The 20,594-nt window shown below is 43.1% G+C and overlaps 1 protein-coding gene across 1 annotated transcript in view; it reads left to right on the top strand.

Annotated features, from left to right (window-relative positions):
* THBS4 (thrombospondin 4) overlaps positions 1–20,594 on the top strand; it is a 247,068-nt gene that overhangs the window by 87,474 nt on the left and 139,000 nt on the right. Inside the window, exons 8-9 of the mRNA XM_086960723.1 lie at positions 17,712–17,849; positions 19,160–19,237. Coding sequence (XP_086816849.1) covers positions 17,712–17,849; positions 19,160–19,237 — 216 coding nt within the window. The remainder of the gene's footprint in view (positions 1–17,711; positions 17,850–19,159; positions 19,238–20,594) is intronic.

The following is a 20,594-nucleotide window of genomic DNA, read 5'->3' as shown; positions in this document are numbered from 1 at the left end:
TGTGGCAGGACCAAGTAAAAGAACTGCATGCACCAATTCCTGAAATGTGTAGTCACTGCTGTGCTCTCAGTTGTACCTTAACTGGTGATTGTTGTGGCTGTGAATCCATATTTCACAAATTGTCACCCTACACTATGGTCTCCAGTAATATCTTGAACAGAGAGGGGGAACTTTGTGCCTGGTCACTCATATGTCCAGCGAGACGTAATTTAAAACCAGTTTTCCAAGGTGCAAACAGAATTGTTGTGCCTCGTCAATGCAGTCATTTAGTTGTCTCTGATGATATTAGGGAAAAAGATTAATTACATATCAGAAGATCTGGTGTTTAGGCCCTCTCGGCTATACTGCATCCACCAGGTGAGTAGTCAGCAGGTGATGGACATTTTCACCTTTGTAGAATGCACAGATGTACTTTCCAGTGATCCATTTGAATTTGGTGTGTACAAAGTTTCAGCCGTAGGACTCACAAATTCACAATTTTCTTTGTTTAAACCACGTGATCTTCACTGGTAAGTCTAACCATTATACCCAAACAGCTGGTGTGACAGGAGCAAAAAACATACGTGTTGTGCCGCGCCTCGGACTGTCACCAAAACCAAATTAGGCTTTTAAAAGGTAAAAGAAGATTAGTGGCCCCCTTGCGTACGTGCAGTAATATTTGTTTTCTTACTCGGTGAAAAAAGAAATAGTGAAATAAATCAACAGACTCATGTATGCCAATGAGAAGTTTAGTATACAGCACTTTTCAGGTTTCTGGTTGCTTAGGCAACCTCAGGAGAAACTTAGAAATCCAATGCTCGCCTCTGTGCATCCACTTCTCCCGGTCAGACCGGTCAGACTTCCAGGCACTGTGACAGAATGGCCTGTAGGAGCCGTCGGCTGGGTGGGTGTGGGTGCTGCTAATACCATGGTGTTCCCCTCTCTTTTTGAGTAAAGGTTATTAAATCATCCTTTTTTAACCACAGAGATTCTATCAAAAAAGTGAAAAAGTGATGATTTTTAAATTTTTATCGTTTCTAAAAGGGTGCTAAGCTCTCTCTTACACATGGAAAGATGGGAGCACAATGTGCTTGTTAAAATACCCCTCACACACTAAAAAACCGTTAGTGTCATGCTTCATCATAGGGGTCTTCCCGCCCCTATAACGGGACGGGGCGTGCTACAACCAGACGGAATACGCGGGAGCACTAAGATGTGACAGAGGCTATGTGTAGGTGCATGGGTATCAGTGAGAGTGTAGGGACCTAACACTAGTGAGTGTGCAAAAAGTGAAAAAATGGAAAAAAGTTTAAAAATTCCCTGGCTTAGTAGAAAAAAACAATTTTATTAGCTTCTCTAACTGGGAACATTAAGAAGGGGTTGTGTGGTAGAGCATTAGCTACTACCTAGTCGACATGTTTCGTAAGCAGTCCCCTACTGCTTACTCATCAGGACCATATAACGATCCCTACTGTATTTACTCAGTTCTATCAAATAGTGCCTACTGTCCTACAAACAACCGACAAAAATAAGTTGGCTGTTTGGGCTTCGGGGCATGAGTTGGCCCAGGTGAAGCAGAAAAAATTGACCTGATGTGGTCTCTGTAAAAGAAAGGGAAGAGAAAAGCCAACATAAGTGCATGAAAAAGCATTCTTATCTGAGTGGAAAATACAAACAGACAATTATTCCATATTATTGGAAGCAAACCGCATTATAAATCCTAAAAGCGGTTGGATTCCTACATGAGAATCAACATGTAGTTGTCATGTGTCTCTCGACATCAACTACCTGTCGTTAGAGACAATAGTGGTATCGTATTATCGGGTCCACTGTCATAGCATCACACACACTAAACATTCATGACTCCATGCACTTCCAACAAACTAGCAATTGAGAGGGGAGGGGGACCTCCTTCGTAACATTTTCAAAAATAGTCAGGATATCGATAACATACTTATCTCAGTAATTATCAATGCCCCATGAGTTTGCAGGCGAGGGGTATTCTGCGCAGTTTACTACAAGGGACAAAATCTCGTGTTAGATGGTTTCAAAATCAACGAGATTTTTGTCAGTACGTTTTATCCCTGTGACCCGTTTTTTGAGACTCGAGGTCAAAGTCTATTACTCACATTTCTGCCAGAGAAAGAAATCATTGTTCCTACCCCCTTGCTCCTCCGAGGATAGCCGGGCTCGAGTGTCCGTTTGTTTATAAAGGGCCTCGTACTTCCGCGTTTGTTGCATACGAGGGTGCCGCCTACCACGTAACGCTAGTGCGTTAACTTACAAAGATGGCCGCCTGTTTGTGGCGCGGCCGGAGTGTAAAAGCGGAAGTCTTTCCGCGATGTCTACTTTCTACTTGCAATAGAAGATTTTTTGGAGAAAAATTGAGAGACAATTCTAAATACAGAAAAAAGTAATACAGTATATTTAGGAGTGAATTTCTCCGCAAGCGGAATCCTCGTGGTGGCAATAAAGGTACATGGGGGTAGAGTGAGATGAGGGGCTCGGTAATTTACAGTTGGCTCCAGGGTATATCGTCATTTAGCCCGTGTTTGTGTGATTGAATACGGAACACCCATCTCTGTTCCTTTTCAAACAAAAATCTTTCATTGCTTACCAGTTCTATTACCGTCCATGTGATTTCCTCTGGTTTATGATTCATTTCAAGGAAATGGTTGGTCAGTTTTGTACTGGATTTCCTGCATTTGATCGTGCTCTTGTGTTCACCTATCCTGACCTTGACTGCCCTGCTTGTCATGCCCACATATTCCAGTTGGCAGGGACAGGTGATCAGATATATAACATTCACACTGTTGCAGTTGCTGAAAGCTCTCTGTTCCCAGACGGTGCCATTGCTGAAGGTTATTTTTTTTTAACTTTTTTTAGTCAGACCACAAACCCTGCATCCTCCACAAGGATAGTGACCCTGAACAAAGTTGGGGTCCCTTTGTGTATTGTTGTTGGATTTTGGTCTTGTATGGACCAAGACATCCCTCAAGCTCTTTGCTCTTTTGTGCGCAAACATTGGTTTTGGTATTTGTAACCCACCACTGTTCGAAATTCTCCAATTCCTGTTAATGATTTTGCTCACTAAGTTGGAGCTGGTATTGTATGTTGTCACACAAATTGGTCGTTTCTCTTCCTCTTTGGCTGTTTTTTCTTCCAAAAGGCTCTCACGGCAGTTATTCCTTGCTCGGGTGTAGGCCTGGTTGATAACACGGTCAGGATACATTCGTGCTTTTAATTTCTTTTTGAGATCATTTGATTGAATTTTGAAGTTCTCAATCTCTGTACAATTCCTGCGCAGGCGCAGGAACTGGCCGTACGGGAGATTGTCCCGCAGATGCTTGGGGTGAAAACTGTTATACATAAGGAGACAGTTCTTAGAGGTACTTTTGAAATGGGTCGTGGTCATCAGTCTCCCGTCCTTGGGAAAAATGTTCAGGTCTAGGAAAACCAAATTGCTTCTGAGGACTGTGCTGGTAAACCTTAGGAAATCATCCTGTAGGTTGAGCCAGGTTAGAAACTGTTCAGAGCCTCTTTCATCTCCATCCCAGATGATAAGGATATCATCGATGTATCGTTTCCATAGCTTTATGTTGAGTCTGAAGGGATTGTTGGGGTTCAGTATTTTTGTTACCTCGAGATGGTGTACGTACAGACCAGCTATACTAGGGGCAAATGTACTTCCCATGCTGGTCCCATGCTTTTGTATATACAGGGTGCCTTCGTATTCAAAATAGTTTTCTTTCAAGGCAAGTGCGCAACAATTCATCACCACATTCCGTGGTGTTTGGTATTCCCAGAAGTCCTCAAACAAGACATCTTCAAAGATATCTAAAGTGGCTTGGTGGGGCAGGCTGGTGTACAGGCTTTCCACATCACAGCTGATTAATAACTGGGTTTCGGGATCGAAACTTACCTCTTCTAGCAAGTTTAGCACTTCCTTGGTATCTTTCAGATACGTAGATGTTTGTTGGACCATTGGCCTAAGAAAAGCGTCTGCAAATCTAGAGACTGGCTCTAGAATTGATCCAATACCCGAGACGATTGGCCTCCCAGGGGGGTTCTGGAGGTTTTTGTGGATCTTAGGTAGGGTGTACAGATAGGGGGTTCTTGGATTTTTTTGACTCAGAAAATCCCCCTCTTTTTTGGTGATCCAATCATGTGATAGTGCTTCTTCCACCATGGTACCAATTTTCGTTTGTATACTCGTCGTAGGGTCACTGTGAAGGACTTCATAATTTCTTTGATCCTGTAGCAACCTTCTGCACTCCTTGTCATAATCTTCTATGTTCTGTATGACAGTAGCACCACCCTTGTCGGCAGGTTTTATTATCAATCTTTTGTTATTGCTAAGATCACGTAGAGCCTGTCTTTCCTCGTTGGTGGTATTCTGAAAGGCACGTTTTTCCAGGGGATTGATATTCTCCAACTCCCTCATTACTGCCTTTTCGAAGGTAAGTAGTTCGACTGGAAGGGTGTTATCCATAGGGGTGAAGTTGGATTTGGGTCTCAGATTGGTATCCAAATGGTCTGTTGCATCTTCTTTGTCCTTGAAGAAAACTTGCAGTTTGAGACGTCGCATAAATTCCTGGACCTCATGACAAAGATGGAATTTGTCCATACTGGCCGTAGGCACATATCCCAAGCCTTTTTCCAGAACTCTTCTTTGCGGAGGGGTTAATTCAGTGTCTGAAAGGTTCACAACCAAGCTCATTTCTTGCTCGTCGTGGCGCCTGTCATGCTCCTTGTTGAGACTCGAGGAGTTTCTTCTTCCTCGGTGTTCCAGTGGACTGTGGACCCTCTCCGGTTCCTCCCTTTCGTTCGTCCTTGGCGCGCCCCTAAAAAAGGAGCCGAGGGATCAAAGTATCCATAATCTTGCTGTTGGTAACCCCAGGTGGGGTAAGGTCCCTGTGGATACTGGAATGGGGGTGGTCCATATTGTTGTTGTTGATGGTACATCATGGGAGGGTTGAAATTGTTCCATCCTCTCGATCCTCTGAAATTAGGTCTACGGAAATTCCTCCTATTTCCTCGTAATCTCGGGCTCTTATTCCTACTAGAATTTGAGCTATTGGAACCTGAGTCAGATGTCTCATCGTCTGTCACATTGTCATTCGTTGTTTTATAATCATCCTTAATGTAGGGATAGATTCTTTCCTTTGTCCATCGGCTGTTGTCCTTCTTTAATTTCTCATATTTGCTGTCTTTTAGAGTGGTCTCAAACTCGTTCAAAGTTTTATTCATTTCGTCTAAGTATTTTTTAATATCGGCTTGAGATTCATAGCTTTTGATACGTACTTCTATAGTTTGTATCTCCACCTTCAGTTCACTGGCCAATCTACTCGCAGTCTTAATGATGAGGACTATCCAGTCCCTGGTACATCGCCATGAAATCTTAGACCAATCAATCTTGAAAGCTTTGTCGTGTAAGAATATAAATGGTTCATTGCGAACAACAAGGCCAGATGGTGCAGTATTTACTTTTAGGTATTCAGACATTAGTAATCCATGGAGGGCTGTTTTTATTTGAGTTCTCCTTAACTCCTCCAGCTCATCCCAATCATTGTTTTTGTTAGAAGGGCCTGCAGTGTTTAGACCATCAAAGGTTCCCAGGGATGCCATCAGATTGGAGATCTCATCTTCCGTAAAGGCTAAGCCTAGATCTGCCATTGTAATGTAAAGCGAAGTCAGGAGGGGTCCCCTTGTCTGTCAAGAGCTTGTTGTGTAGTGCAGAATCACTCATGCAGTGGTGGAGAGCAAAAAATTGATCGATTATTCAATGTGCTCCCGCAGCTGCGCGCTGCCAGTAAGTCCAAACCAAAAAGGGGAAGCGTAGAGGTACTGATAGAATCACCCTCCAAAGCAAGACTTTTTTAACCACAGAGATTCTATCAAAAAAGTGAAAAAGTGATGATTTTTAAATTTTTATCGTTTCTAAAAGGGTGCTAAGCTCTCTCTTACACATGGAAAGATGGGAGCCCAATGTGCTTGTTAAAATACCCCTCACACACTAAAAAACCGTTAGTGTCATGCTTCATCATAGGGGTCTTCCCGCCCCTATAACGGGACGGGGCGTGCTACGACCAGACGGAATACGCGGGAGCACTAAGATGTGACAGAGGCTATGTGTAGGTGCATGGGTATCAGTGAGAGTGTAGGGACCTAACACTAGTGAGTGTGCAAAAAGTGAAAAAATGGAAAAAAGTTTACAAATTCCCTGGCTTAGTAGAAAAAAACAATTTTATTAGCTTCTCTAACTGGGAACATTAAGAAGGGGTTGTGTGGTAGAGCATTAGCTACTACCTAGTCGACATGTTTCGTAAGCAGTCCCCTAATGCTTACTCATCAGGACCATATAACGATCCCTACTGTATTTACTCAGTTCTATCAAATAGTGCCTACTGTCCTACAAACAACCAACAAAAATAAGTTGGCTGTTTGGGCTTCGGGGCATGAGTTGGCCCAGGTGAAGCAGAAAAAATTGACCTGATGTGGTCTCTGTAAAAGAAAGGGAAGAGAAAAGCCAACATAAGTGCATGAATAAGCATTCTTATCTGAGTGGAAAATACAAACAGACAATTATTCCATATTATTGGAAGCAAACCGCATTATAAATCCTAAAAGCGGTTGGATTCCTACATGAGAATCAACATGCAGTTGTCATGTGTCTCTCGACATCAACTACCTGTCGTTAGAGACAATAGTGGTATCGTATTATCGGGTCCACTGTCATAGCATCACACACACTAAACATTCATGACTCCATGCACTTCCAACAAACTAGCAACTGAGAGGGGAGGGGGACCTCCTTCGTAACATTTTCAAAAATAGTCAGTATATCGATAACATACTTATCTCAGTAATTATCAATGCCCCATGAGTTTGCAGGCGAGGGGTATTCTGCGCAGTTTACTACAAGGGACAAAATCTCGTGTTAGATGGTTTCAAAATCAACGAGATTTTTGTCAGTACGTTTTATCCCTGTGACCCGTTTTTTGAGACTCGAGGTCAAAGTCTATTACTCACATTTCTGCCAGAGAAAGAAATCATTGTTCCTACCCCCGTGCTCCTCCGAGGATAGCCGGGCTCGAGTGTCCGTTTGTTTATAAAGGGCCTCGTACTTCCGCGTTTGTTGCATACGAGGGTGCCGCCTACCACGTAACGCTAGTGCGTTAACTTACAAAGATGGCCGCCTGTTTGTGGCGCGGCCGGAGTGTAAAAGCAAAAGTCTTTCCGCGATGTCTACTTTCTACTTGCAATAGAAGATTTTTTGGAGAAAAATTGAGAGACAATTCTAAATACAGAAAAAAGTAATACAGTATATTTAGGAGTGAATTTCTCCGCAAGCAGAATCCTCGTGGTGGCAATAAAGGTACATGGGGGTAGAGTGAGATGAGGGGCTCGGTAATTTACAGTTGGCTCCAGGGTATATCGTCATTTAGCCCGTGTTTGTGTGATTGAATACGGAACACCCATCTCTGTTCCTTTTCAAACAAAAATCTTTCATTGCTTACCAGTTCTATTACCGTCCATGTGATTTCCTCTGGTTTATGATTCATTTCAAGGAAATGGTTGGTCAGTTTTGTACTGGATTTCCTGCATTTGATCGTGCTCTTGTGTTCACCTATCCTGACCTTGACTGCCCTGCTTGTCATGCCCACATATTCCAGTTGGCAGGGACAGGTGATCAGATATATAACATTCACACTGTTGCAGTTGCTGAAAGCTCTCTGTTCGCAGACGGTGCCATTGCTGAAGGTTATTTTTTTACTTTTTTTAGTCAGACCACAAACCCTGCATCCTCCACAAGGATAGTGACCCTGAACAAAGTTGGGGTCCCTTTGTGTATTGTTGTTGGATTTTGGTCTTGATTGGACCAAGACATCCCTCAAGCTCTTTGCTCTTTTGTGCGCAAACATTGGTTTTGGTATTTGTAACCCACCACTGTTCAAAATTCTCCAATTCCTGTTAATGATTTTGGTCACTAAGTTGGAGCTGGTATTGTATGTTGTCACACAAATTGGTCGTTTCTCTTCCTCTTTGGCTGTTTTTTCTTCCAAAAGGCTCTCACGGCAGTTATTCCTTGCTCGGGTGTAGGCCTGGTTGATAACACGGTCAGGATACATTCGTGCTTTTAATTTCTTTTTGAGATCATTTGATTGAATTTTGAAGTTCTCAATCTCTGTACAATTCCTGCGCAGGCGCAGGAACTGGCCGTACGGGAGATTGTCCCGCAGATGCTTGGGGTGAAAACTGTTATACATAAGGAGACAGTTCTTAGAGGTACTTTTGAAATGGGTCGTGGTCATCAGTCTCCCGTCCTTGGGAAAAATGTTCAGGTCTAGGAAAACCAAATTGCTTCTGGAGACTGTGCTGGTAAACCTTAGGAAATCATCCTGTAGGTTGAGCCAGGTTAGAAACTGTTCAGAGCCTCTTTCATCTCCATCCCAGATGATAAGGATATCATCGATGTATCGTTTCCATAGCTTTATTTTGAGTCTGAAGGGATTGTTGGGGTTCAGTATTTTTGTTACCTCGAGATGGTGTACGTACAGACCAGCTATACTAGGGGCAAATGCACTTCCCATGCTGGTCCCATGCTTTTGTATATACAGGGTGCCTTCGTATTCAAAAAAGTTTTCTTTCAAGGCAAGTGCGCAACAATTCATCACCACATTCCGTGGTGTTTGGTATTCCCAGAAGTCCTCAAACAAGACATCTTCAATGATATCTAAAGTGGCTTGGTGGGGCAGGCTGGTGTACAGGCTTTCCACATCACAGCTGATTAATAACAGGGTTTCGGGATCGAAACTTACCTCTTCTAGCAAGTTTAGCACTTCCTTGGTATCTTTCAGATACGTAGATGTTTGTTGGACCATTGGCCTAAGAAAAGCGTCTGCAAATCTAGAGACTGGCTCTAGAATTGATCCAATACCCGAGACGATTGGCCTCCCAGGGGGGTTCTGGAGGTTTTTGTGGATCTTAGGTAGGGTGTACAGATAGGGGGTTCTTGGATTTTTTTGACTCAGAAAATCCCCCTCTTTTTTGGTGATCCAATCATGTGATAGTGCTTCTTCCACCATGGTACCAATTTTCGTTTGTATACTCGTCGTAGGGTCACTGTGAAGGACTTCATAATTTCTTTTATCCTGTAGCAACCTTCTGCACTCCTTGTCATAATCTTCTATGTTCTGTATGACAGTAGCACCACCCTTGTCGGCAGGTTTTATTATCAATCTTTTGTTATTGCTAAGATCACGTAGAGCCTGTCTTTCCTCGTTGGTGGTATTCTGAAGGGCACGTTTTTCCAGGGGATTGATATTCTCCAACTCCCTCATTACTGCCTTTTCGAAGGTAAGTAGTTCGACTGGAAGGGTGTTATCCATAGGGGTGAAGTTGGATTTGGGTCTCAGATTAGTATCCCCATGGTCTGTTGCATCTTCTTTGTCCTTGAAGAAAACTTGCAGTTTGAGACGTCGCATAAAGTCCTGGACCTCATGACAAAGATGGAATTTGTCCATACTGGCCGTAGGCACATATCCCAATCCTTTTTCCAGAACTCTTCTTTGCGGAGGGGTTAATTCAGTGTCTGAAAGGTTCACAACCAAGCTCATTTCTTGCTCGTCGTGGCACCTGTCATGCTCCTTGTTGAGACTCGAGGAGTTTCTTCTTCCTCGGTGTTCCAGTGGACTGTGGACCCTTTCCGGTTCCTCCCTTTCGTTCGTCCTTGGCGCGCCCCTAAAAAAGGAGCCGAGGGATCAAAGTATCCATAATCTTGCTGTTGGTAACCCCAGGTGGGGTAAGGTCCCTGTGGATGCTGGAAGGGGGGTGGTCCATATTGTTGTTGTTGATGGTACATCATGGGAGGGTTGAAATTGTTCCATCCTCTCGATCCTCTGAAATTAGGTCTACGGAAATTCCTCCTATTTCCTCGTAATCTCGGGCTCTTATTCCTACTAGAATTTGAGCTATTGGAACCTGAGTCAGATGTCTCATCGTCTGTCACATTGTCATTCGTTGTTTTATAATCATCCTTAATGTAGGGATAGATTCTTTCCTTTGTCCATCGGCTGTTGTCCTTCTTTAATTTCTCATATTTGCTGTCTTTTAGAGTGGTCTCAAACTCGTTTAAAGTTTTATTCATTTCGTCTAAGTATTTTTTAATATCGGCTGGAGATAGCTTTTGATACGTAATTCTATAGTTTGTATCTCCACCTTCAGTTCACTGGCCAATCTACTCGCAGTCTTAATGATGAGGACTATCCAGTCCCTGGTACATCGCCATGAAATCTTAGACCAATCAATCTTGATAGCTTTGTCGTGTAAGAAAATAAATGGTTCATTGCGAACAACAAGGCCAGATGGTGCAGTATTTACTTTTAGGTATTCAGACATTAGTAATCCATGGAGGGCTGTTTTTATTTGAGTTCTCCTTAACTCCTCCAGCTCATCCCAATCATTGTTTTTGTTAGAAGGGCCTGCAGTGTTTAGATCATCAAAGGTTCCCAGGGATGCCATCAGATTGGAGATCTCATCTTCCGTAAAGGCTAGGCCTAGATCTGCCATTGTAATGTAAAGCGAAGTCAGGAGGGGTCCCCTTGTCTGTCAAGAGCTTGTTGTGTAGTGCAGAATCACTCATGCAGTGGTGGAGAGCAAAAAATTGATCGATTATTCAATGTGCTCCCGCAGCTGCGCGCTGCCAGTAAGTCCAAACCAAAAAGGGGAAGCGTAGAGGTACTGATAGAATCACCCTCCAAAGCAAGACTTTTTTAACCACAGAGATTCTATCAAAAAAGTGAAAAAGTGATGATTTTTAAATTTTTATCGTTTCTAAAAGGGTGCTAAGCTCTCTCTTACACATGGAAAGATGGGAGCACAATGTGCTTGTTAAAATACCCCTCACACACTAAAAAACCGTTAGTGTCATGCTTCATCATAGGGGTCTTCCCGCCCCTATAACGGGACGGGGCGTGCTACGACCAGACGGAATACGCGGGAGCACTAAGATGTGACAGAGGCTATGTGTAGGTGCATGGGTATCAGTGAGAGTGTAGGGACCTAACACTAGTGAGTGTGCAAAAAGTGAAAAAATTGAAAAAAGTTTAAAAATTCCCTGGCTTAGTAGAAAAAAACCATTTTATTAGCTTCTCTAACTGGGAACATTAAGAAGGGGTTGTGTGGTAGAGCATTAGCTACTACCTAGTCGACATGTTTCGTAAGCAGTCCCCTAATGCTTACTCATCAGGACCATATAACGATCCCTACTGTATTTACTCAGTTCTATCAAATAGTGCCTACTGTCCTACAAACAACCAACAAAAATAAGTTGGCTGTTTGGGCTTCGGGGCATGAGTTGGCCCAGGTGAAGCATGGAGTCATGAATGTTTAGTGTGTGTGATGCTATGACAGTGGACCCGATAATACGATACCACTATTGTCTCTAACGACAGGTAGTTGATGTCGAGAGACACATGACAACTACATGTTGATTCTCATGTAGGAATCCAACCGCTTTTAGGATTTATTATGCGGTTTGCTTCCAATAATATGGAATAATTGTCTGTTTGTATTTTCCACTCAGATAAGAATGCTTATTCATGCACTTATGTTGGCTTTTCTCTTCCCTTTCCTTTACAGAGACCACATCAGGTCAATTTTTTCTGCTTCACCTGGGCCAACTCATGCCCCGAAGCCCAAACAGCCAACTTATTTTTGTTGGTTGTTTGTAGGACAGTAGGCACTATTTGATAGAACTGAGTAAATACAGTAGGGATCGTTATATGGTCCTGATGAGTAAGCAGTAGGGGACTGCTTACGAAACATGTCGACTAGGTAGTAGCTAATGCTCTACCACACAACCCCTTCTTAATGTTCCCAGTTAGAGAAGCTAATAAAATTGTTTTTTTCTACTAAGCCAGGGAATTTTTAAACTTTTTTCCATTTTTTCACTTTTTGCACACTCACTAGTGTTAGGTCCCTACACTCTCACTGATACCCATGCACCTACACATAGCCTCTGTCACATCTTAGTGCTCCCGCGTATTCCGTCTGGTCGTAGCACGCCCCGTCCCGTTATAGGGGCGGGAAGACCCCTATGATGAAGCATGACACTAACGGTTTTTTAGTGTGTGAGGGGTATTTTAACAAGCACATTGTGCTCCCATCTTTCCATGTGTAAGAGAGAGCTTAGCACCCTTTTAGAAACGATAAAAATTTAAAAATCATCACTTTTTCACTTTTTTGATAGAATCTCTGTGGTTAAAAAAGTCTTGCTTTGGAGGGTGATTCTATCAGTACCTCTACGCTTCCCCTTTTTGGTTTGGACTTACTGGCAGCACGCAGCTGCGGGAGCACATTGAATAATCGATCAATTTTTTGCTCTCCACCACTGCATGAGTGATTCTGCACTACACAACAAGCTCTTGACAGACAAGGGGACCCCTCCTGACTTCGCTTTACATTACAATGGCAGATCTAGGCCTAGCCTTTGCGGAAGATGAGATCTCCAATCTGATGGCATCCCTGGGAACCTTTGATGGTCTAAACACTGCAGGCCCTTCAAACAAAAACAATGATTGGGATGAGCTGGAGGAGTTAAGGAGAACTCAAATAAAAACAGCCCTCCATGGATTACTAATGTCTGAATACCTAAAAGTAAATACTGCACCATCTGGCCTTGTTGTTCGCAATGAACCATTTATTTTCTTACACGACAAAGCTTTCAAGATTGATTGGTCTAAGATTTCATGGCGATGTACCAGGGACTGGATAGTCCTCATCATTAAGACTGCGAGTAGATAGGCCAGTGAACTGAAGGTGGAGATACAAACTATAGAAGTACGTATCAAAAGCTATGAATCTCCAGCCGATATTAAAAAATACTTAGACGAAATGAATAAAACTTTGAACGAGTTTGAGACCACTCTAAAAGACAGCAAATATGAGAAATTAAAGAAGGACAACAGCCGATGGACAAAGGAAAGAATCTATCCCTACATTAAGGATGATTATAAAACAACGAATGACAATGTGAGAGACGATGAGACATCTGGCTCAGGTTCCAATAGCTCAAATTCTAGTAGGAATAAGAGCCCGAGATTACGAGGAAATAGGAGGAATTTCCGTAGACCTAATTTCAGAGGATCGAGAGGATGGAACAATTTCAACCCTCCCATGATATACCATCAACAACAACAATATGGACCACCCCCCTTCCAGCATCCACAGGGACCTTACCCCACCTGGGGTTACCAACAGCAAGATTATGGATACTTTGATCCCTCGGCTCCTTTTTTAGGGGCGCGCCAAGGACGAACGAAAGGGAGGAACCAGAGAGGGTCCACAGTCCACTGGAACACCGAGGAAGAAGAAACTCCTCGAGTCTCAACAAGGAGCATGACAGGCGCCACGACGAGCAAGAAATGAGCTTGGTTGTGAACCTTTCAGACACTGAATTAACCCCTCCGCAAAGAAGAGTTCTGGAAAAAGGCTTGGGATATGTGCCTACGGCCAGTATGGACAAATTCCATCTTTGTCATGAGGTCCAGGAATTTATGCGACGTCTCAAACTGCAAGTTTTCTTCAAGGACAAAGAAGATGCAACAGACCATGGGGATAGCAATCTGAGACCCAAATCCAACTTCACCCCTATGGATAACACCCTTCCAGTCGAACTACTTACCTTCGAAAAGGCAGTAATGAGGGAGTTGGAGAATATCAATCCCCTGGAAAAACGTGCCCTTCAGAATACCACCAACGAGGAAAGACAGGCTCTACGTGATCTTAGCAATAACAAAAGATTGATAATAAAACCTGCCGACAAGGGTGGTGCTACTGTCATACAGAACATAGAAGATTATGACAAGGAGTGCAGAAGGTTGCTACAGGATAAAAGAAATTATGAAGTCCTTCACAGTGACCCTACGACGAGTATACAAACGAAAATTGGTACCATGGTGGAAGAAGCACTATCACATGATTGGATCACCAAAAAAGAGGGGGATTTTCTGAGTCAAAAAAATCCAAGAACCCCCTATCTGTACACCCTACCTAAGATCCACAAAAACCTCCAGAACCCCCCTGGGAGGCCAATCGTCTCGGGTATTGGATCAATTCTAGAGCCAGTCTCTAGATTTGCAGACGCTTTTCTTAGGCCAATGGTCCAACAAACATCTACGTATCTGAAAGATACCAAGGAAGTGCTAAACTTGCTAGAAGAGGTAAGTTTCGATCCCGAAACCCAGTTATTAATCAGCTGTGATGTGGAAAGCCTGTACACCAGCCTGCCCCACCAAGCCACTTTAGATATCATTGAAGATGTCTTGTTTGAGGACTTCTGGGAATACCAAACACCACGGAATGTGGTGATGAATTGTTGCGCACTTGCCTTGAAAGAAAACTTTTTTGAATACGAAGGCACCCTGTATATACAAAAGCATGGGACCAGCATGGGAAGTACATTTGCCCCTAGTATAGCTGGTCTGTACGTACACCATCTCGAGGTAACAAAAATACTGAACTCCAACAATCCCTTCAGACTCAACATAAAGCTATGGAAACGATACATCGATGATATCCTTATCATCTGGGATGGAGATGAAAGAGGCTCTGAACAGTTTCTAACCTGGCTCAACCTACAGGATGATTTCCTAAGGTTTACCAGCACAGTCTCCAGAAGCAATTTGGTTTTCCTAGACCTGAACATTTTTCCCAAGGACGGGAGACTGATGACCACGACCCATTTCAAAAGTACCTCTAAGAACTGTCTCCTTATGTATAACAGTTTTCACCCCAAGCATCTGCGGGACAATCTCCCGTACGGCCAGTTCCTGCGCCTGCGCAGGAATTGTACAGAGATTGAGAACTTCAAAATTCAATCAAATGATCTCAAAAAGAAATTAAAAGCACGAATGTATCCTGACCGTGTTATCAACCAGGCCTACACCCGAGCAAGGAATAACTGCTGTGAGAGCCTTTTGGAAGAAAAAACAGCCAAAGAGGAAGAGAAACAACCAATTTGTGTGACAACATACAATACCAGCTCCAACTTAGTGACCAAAATCATTAACAGGAATTGGAGAATTTTGAACAGTGGTGGGTTACAAATACCAAAACCAATGTTTGCGCACAAAAGAGCAAAGAGCTTGAGGGATGTCTTGGTCCATACAAGACCAAAATCCAACAACAATACACAAAGGGACCCCAACTTTGTTCAGGGTCACTATCCTTGTGGAGGATGCAGGGTTTGTGGTCTGACTAAAAAAAGTAAAAAAATAACCTTCAGCAATGGCACCGTCTGGGAACAGAGAGCTTTCAGCAACTGCAACAGTGTGAATGTTATATATCTGATCACCTGTCCCTGCCAACTGGAATATGTGGGCATGACAAGCAGGGCAGTCAAGGTCAGGATAGGTGAACACAAGAGCACGATCAAATGCAGGAAATCCAGTACAAAACTGACCAACCATTTCCTTGAAATGAATCATAAACCAGAGGAAATCACATGGACGGTAATAGAACTGGTAAGCAATGAAAGATTTTTGTTTGAAAAGGAACAGAGATGGGTGTTCCGTATTCAATCACACAAACACGGGCTAAATGACGATATACCCTGGAGCCAACTGTAAATTACCGAGCCCCTCATCTCACTCTACCCCCATGTACCTTTATTGCCACCACGAGGATTCCGCTTGCGGAGAAATTCACTCCTAAATATACTGTATTACTTTTTTCTGTATTTAGAATTGTCTCTCAATTTTTCTCCAAAAAATCTTCTATTGCAAGTAGAAAGTAGACATCGCGGAAAGACTTCCGCTTTTACACTCCGGCCGCGCCACAAACAGGCGGCCATCTTTGTAAGTTAACGCACTAGCGTTACGTGGTAGGCGGCACCCTCGTATGCAACAAACGCGGAAGTACGAGGACCTTTATAAACAAACGGACACTCGAGCCCGGCTATCCTCGGAGGAGCACGGGGGTAGGAACAATGATTTCTTTCTCTGGCAGAAATGTAAGTAATAGAATTTGACCTCGTGTCTCAAAAAACGGGTCACAGGGATAAAACGTACTGACAAAAATCTCGTTGATTTTGAAACCATCTAACACGAGATTTTGTCCCTTGTAGTAAACTGCGCAGAATACCCCTCGCCTGCAAACTCATGGGGCATTGATAATTACTGAGATAAGTATGTTATCTATATCCTGACTATTTTTGAAAATGTTACGAAGGAGGTCCCCCTCCCCTCTAGATTGCTAGTTTGTTGGAAGTGCATGGAGTCATGAAAGTTTAGTGTGTGTGATGCTATGACAGTGGACCCGATAATACGATACCACTATTGTCTCTAACGACAGGTAGTTGATGTCGAGAGACACATGACAACTACATGTTGATTCTCATGTAGGAATCCAACCGCTTTTAGGATTTATAATGCGGTTTGCTTCCAATAATCTGGAATAATTGTCTGTTTGTATTTTCCACTCAGATAAGAATGCTTATTCATGCACTTATGTTGGCTTTTCTCTTCCCTTTCTTTTACAGAGACCACATCAGGTCAATTTTTTCTGCTTCACCTGGGCCAACTCATGCCCCGAAGCCCAAACAGCCAACTTATTTTTGTTGGTTGTTTGTAGGACAGTAGGCACTATTTGATAGAACTGAGTAAATACAGTAGGGATCATTATATGGTCCTGATGAGTAAGCAGTAGGGGACTGCTTACAAAACATGTCGACTAGGTATTAGCTAATGCTCTACCACACAACCCCTTCTTAATGTTCCCAGTTAGAGAAGCTAATAAAATTGTTTTTTTCTATTAAGCCAGGGAATTTTTAAACTTTTTTCCATTTTTTCACTTTTTGCACACTCACTAGTGTTAGGTCCCTACACTCTCACTGATACCCATGCACCTACACATAGCCTCTGTCACATCTTAGTGCTCCCGCGTATTCCGTCTGGTCGTAGCACGCCCCGTCCCGTTATAGGGGCGGGAAGACCCCTATGATGAAGCATGACACTAACGGTTTTTTAGTGTGTGAGGGGTATTTTAACAAGCACATTGTGCTCCCATCTTTCCATGTGTAAGAGAGAGCTTAGCACCCTCTTAGAAACGATAAAAATTAAAAAATCATCACTTTTTCACTTTTTTGATAGAATCTCTGTGGTTAAAAAAGTCTTGCTTTGGAGGGTGATTCTATCAGTACCTCTACGCTGACCCTTTTTGGTTTGGTATTAAATCATCCTACCAATGCCCTTGATACTTCTCATTAGCTCATTTAAAGTTCCCATTTTTCCATGACCAATTTTCCGACATTGGTGATAACTTTAACAAAAACATTCTGACAGAATGACAGTAGCATAACTTGACTTCCAAGGGATACATTCTCATTTCACAAACTTGGTCATGAAAACTTGTCTTTGTTATCTGAAGTCAATCAAAGGCAGAGCCGAGCAGAAGAAAGTACACTTCTTTGTCTGTATCCTTATGTCTGGCACACCTAGTGCTTGTAAATGGCCAGGTGCTGTGTTTTTTGACAATTGACCCAGTGGTCTAATATTACCATTTTATGATGCGATACTCGATAAAAGTGACGTCAGGACTAAACACGAATGCTTTGATTATTACATGGCACCTTCTGTTTAATCAGCAGTAGATTTTCCCACTGAAGCTCCGATTATCCAGTTACCTGTCATAAAGTCAGCAGTGTAATAACCTGTTTTCCTTGTTTGAAGTGCCGGTTTCAACCCTGCTTTCCTGGAGTTCGTTGCCTGAACACGTCCCCAGGTTTCAAATGTGAAGCCTGCCCGCCAGGATACACCGGACCAGCTACACAGGGCGTCGGCACAACCTATGCGAGGACCAATAAGCAGGTGAGGTATTGTTATGTTTCACCATCCAATCAGCAAGTAGCTTAAGCCCACTCCTCCATGAAGGAGGAAGCTAGAATCTCAAGCACTACCTTCATTGGTTGCCGCCCACACTCACTTTGTTCTTTATTTTATAATTCCCTCTAAAGCAGAGGTCTTCAAACTGGGGGTAGTGGCTTTGGGGGTGGGGGGGGGGCTCAAGAGGTCTGGGGGTGGCAGCAGACTCTGGCCAAGAGAAGCATCATGCCTTGTTTTAATTGACAAGTTTCAGAAAGCCACTTTGCAATGGGCCTCCACTAACAACTTTTGTCATATATATCCTGACTGGGAGTGTGTGTGAAAGGCGTATCAGGACATAATTGCAATGTTTAAATATGTTTAGACAAATATAAAATTGCCAATTTTACAGAATAATTGTGATCAATTGAAGGGGGACCCGATGATTTTTGTTTTTAACATGGAGGGTTTGGCATTAAGAAGCTTGAAGACCACTGCTCTAAAGCAGGGTAAAACTTCACCCGAGTACTGAAGGGTTTCCATTCCATAGCCAATGCCACGAAGAAATGAATTTATGTTACGCATTGTATGTTGGCATGCTTATTATAAGGCCAAAAAGAAAACACTTTCAGAAACGAAGAGGAACAGTAGGTCCACATTGGGGTTCCCAACACTACCCGGTAAAACAAGAGTAGAAGCCGACTTTTCAACAGCTACACCTCAAAGATGGAGCATCCGCAGCTCCTCTTGTAGCAGCAGACGGAGGGCCGGCCTACCAGGGCTCAGGTACATTGATTGAGAAGGGAATCGTGAATATAAATAATGAAATGCGTGTCACACCTTCTATTACCAGGTGAGATAAAGTCTTCAGTCCCTGTTAAATCCTGGCAAGTGAAACCTGCCAGAATGTAAGGGGAGGAAATGCCCAGGTAATACCAGGACGTGTGTATTTTGGGTGGTTTGATTGAAAATACACATTTTATGGGCCACTTTCACAGGTTAAACTTGGACTAGATGAAGGTGATTGGACACAATGAATTACGAACATCTTGGTGTTGGATTTTATCAGGTGTGGTTATTATTGCATCTGGTCCCTGGGTACTTGTAATCAGGCTCAGGTGGGTAAAAGGATGCCGCAAGCACCCATCCCTTTCAGCAGACTCCATTGTGCACACCCACAGTCTGCACCGCAGATCTACCAACAGGAGCAAACACTGGAGGTGTGTGGGGGGGAGATCATCTTACTTCCTTAAAACAATGGACTATTCTGTTTCTTCCTGCTATAAACCCTTTTATCCATCTCGTCCTCCTATTAGGTCTGCACAGACATTAATGAGTGTGAAAATGGGAGAAACGGCGGCTGTGATCCAAATTCTCAATGCATAAACACCATGGTGAGTGCCCGCCACTTAAGAATCAATGTACAGGCCACAAATACAACAGCTGCAATATATGTCAACAATATGATCAGTGAAAAGCAGCATTGCTTGTGATCGCTATCTGTAATTCTGTTTTAGTTATTCACTACGAGCGGACCTGACCAAGGGGGGCTGTAGGCCTGAAAGATTGAACAATTGCAAAATGTATAAAACAAACATTGTGAATACCATAAGGTGCAGGTTTGACTGAAAGCTTGGAATGCCAAAAGTGAATGAAAATAATTTAGAGGGTGGTTTATAGTCTGGCGGCTGTCCTGCTATCAGGCTAATGATTCTAAAAAGGGAGAACTGGACATCTGCCCAGTCTTTGGCGAGACTCCTGCATCCATCAAACTCTAAATAACTATCTCAGTGAGATACAGAAGGAACTGAGGGCCTCATTTATGAGACTCTTTGTGCCTCCTGAACGTCACTTTTTGTGACGTTCCATGGCTCAGAAGCTTGTGTGATACTTATCAGACATCCCTAAGCCACTTTTTGTCTTAAATCTGCCTGATAAACATCAGTCCCTTTAACACAGTTTTCTGCGTTAAAGAAGCGTGCAATGGGGGTTGCTGGGGGCGTTCCCAGTAACATCCATGGCCTTTTGACACTGCCTCAGATTTACGAGAAATCGTAAATCTGAGGCAGCGCCAGAAGCTTACGCCTCCCCAGGGGAGCCGTAAGGGAGACACAACGGGGAGAAATATCTTTATTTCTCCTCGTTTTTCCTTTTTCTATGTGCGCTGCATTCTGCAGCACACGTAGAAAGAGGAAAAGCCTCTTGTGATTATTTTTGTACAGAAAGGTTTCCGTTCCTGTACAAAAATAATCATCCACGCAATGCAGCCACCCTTGCAACATGGTGCAAAGGTGACTGCGTTGGCGCACGGCAGCCCATTGTATGCCAGCACAGGGGAAAAGGACAGGAATTTGCCATATTTTATAGATAGCATTCCTGCCCTTTTCTTTTCCGGTAAGGAAGGGCAGTAAGCAGGCCTGCTGCGTTTCCCTACGGCAAAACCTCATAAATGAGGCCCCGGATGTCTGCTGAAAATACCTTGTGAAATACAGGAGGAACTTAGGGTCTTGCTTAGAGTTTGACAGACAGAATACTCTGTCACGGATGAGGTACATGTCCCATCCCCTGTGTTACAATGGTGTTAAATCCTATGGCACTTGTAGGGCGGACGGATATCCATCATATTTTGAAAAATAATCAAAGAGATACCACATGAAATACACTTATTCCATTTCTCAGACTGACTAAAGAGGAGCTACGTGCCTGAGTCATAAATCTAGTTATTCAACATAATGAACTTGATTTATGAAA

This window comes from Lissotriton vulgaris, chromosome 3_1 (assembly GCF_964263255.1).
Source record: "Lissotriton vulgaris chromosome 3_1, aLisVul1.2, whole genome shotgun sequence".
Taxonomy (NCBI): Eukaryota; Metazoa; Chordata; class Amphibia; order Caudata; family Salamandridae; genus Lissotriton; species Lissotriton vulgaris.
The sequence above is the reverse complement of the archived record's forward strand: the minus strand, read 5'-3'. Positions and strand labels throughout refer to the sequence as shown.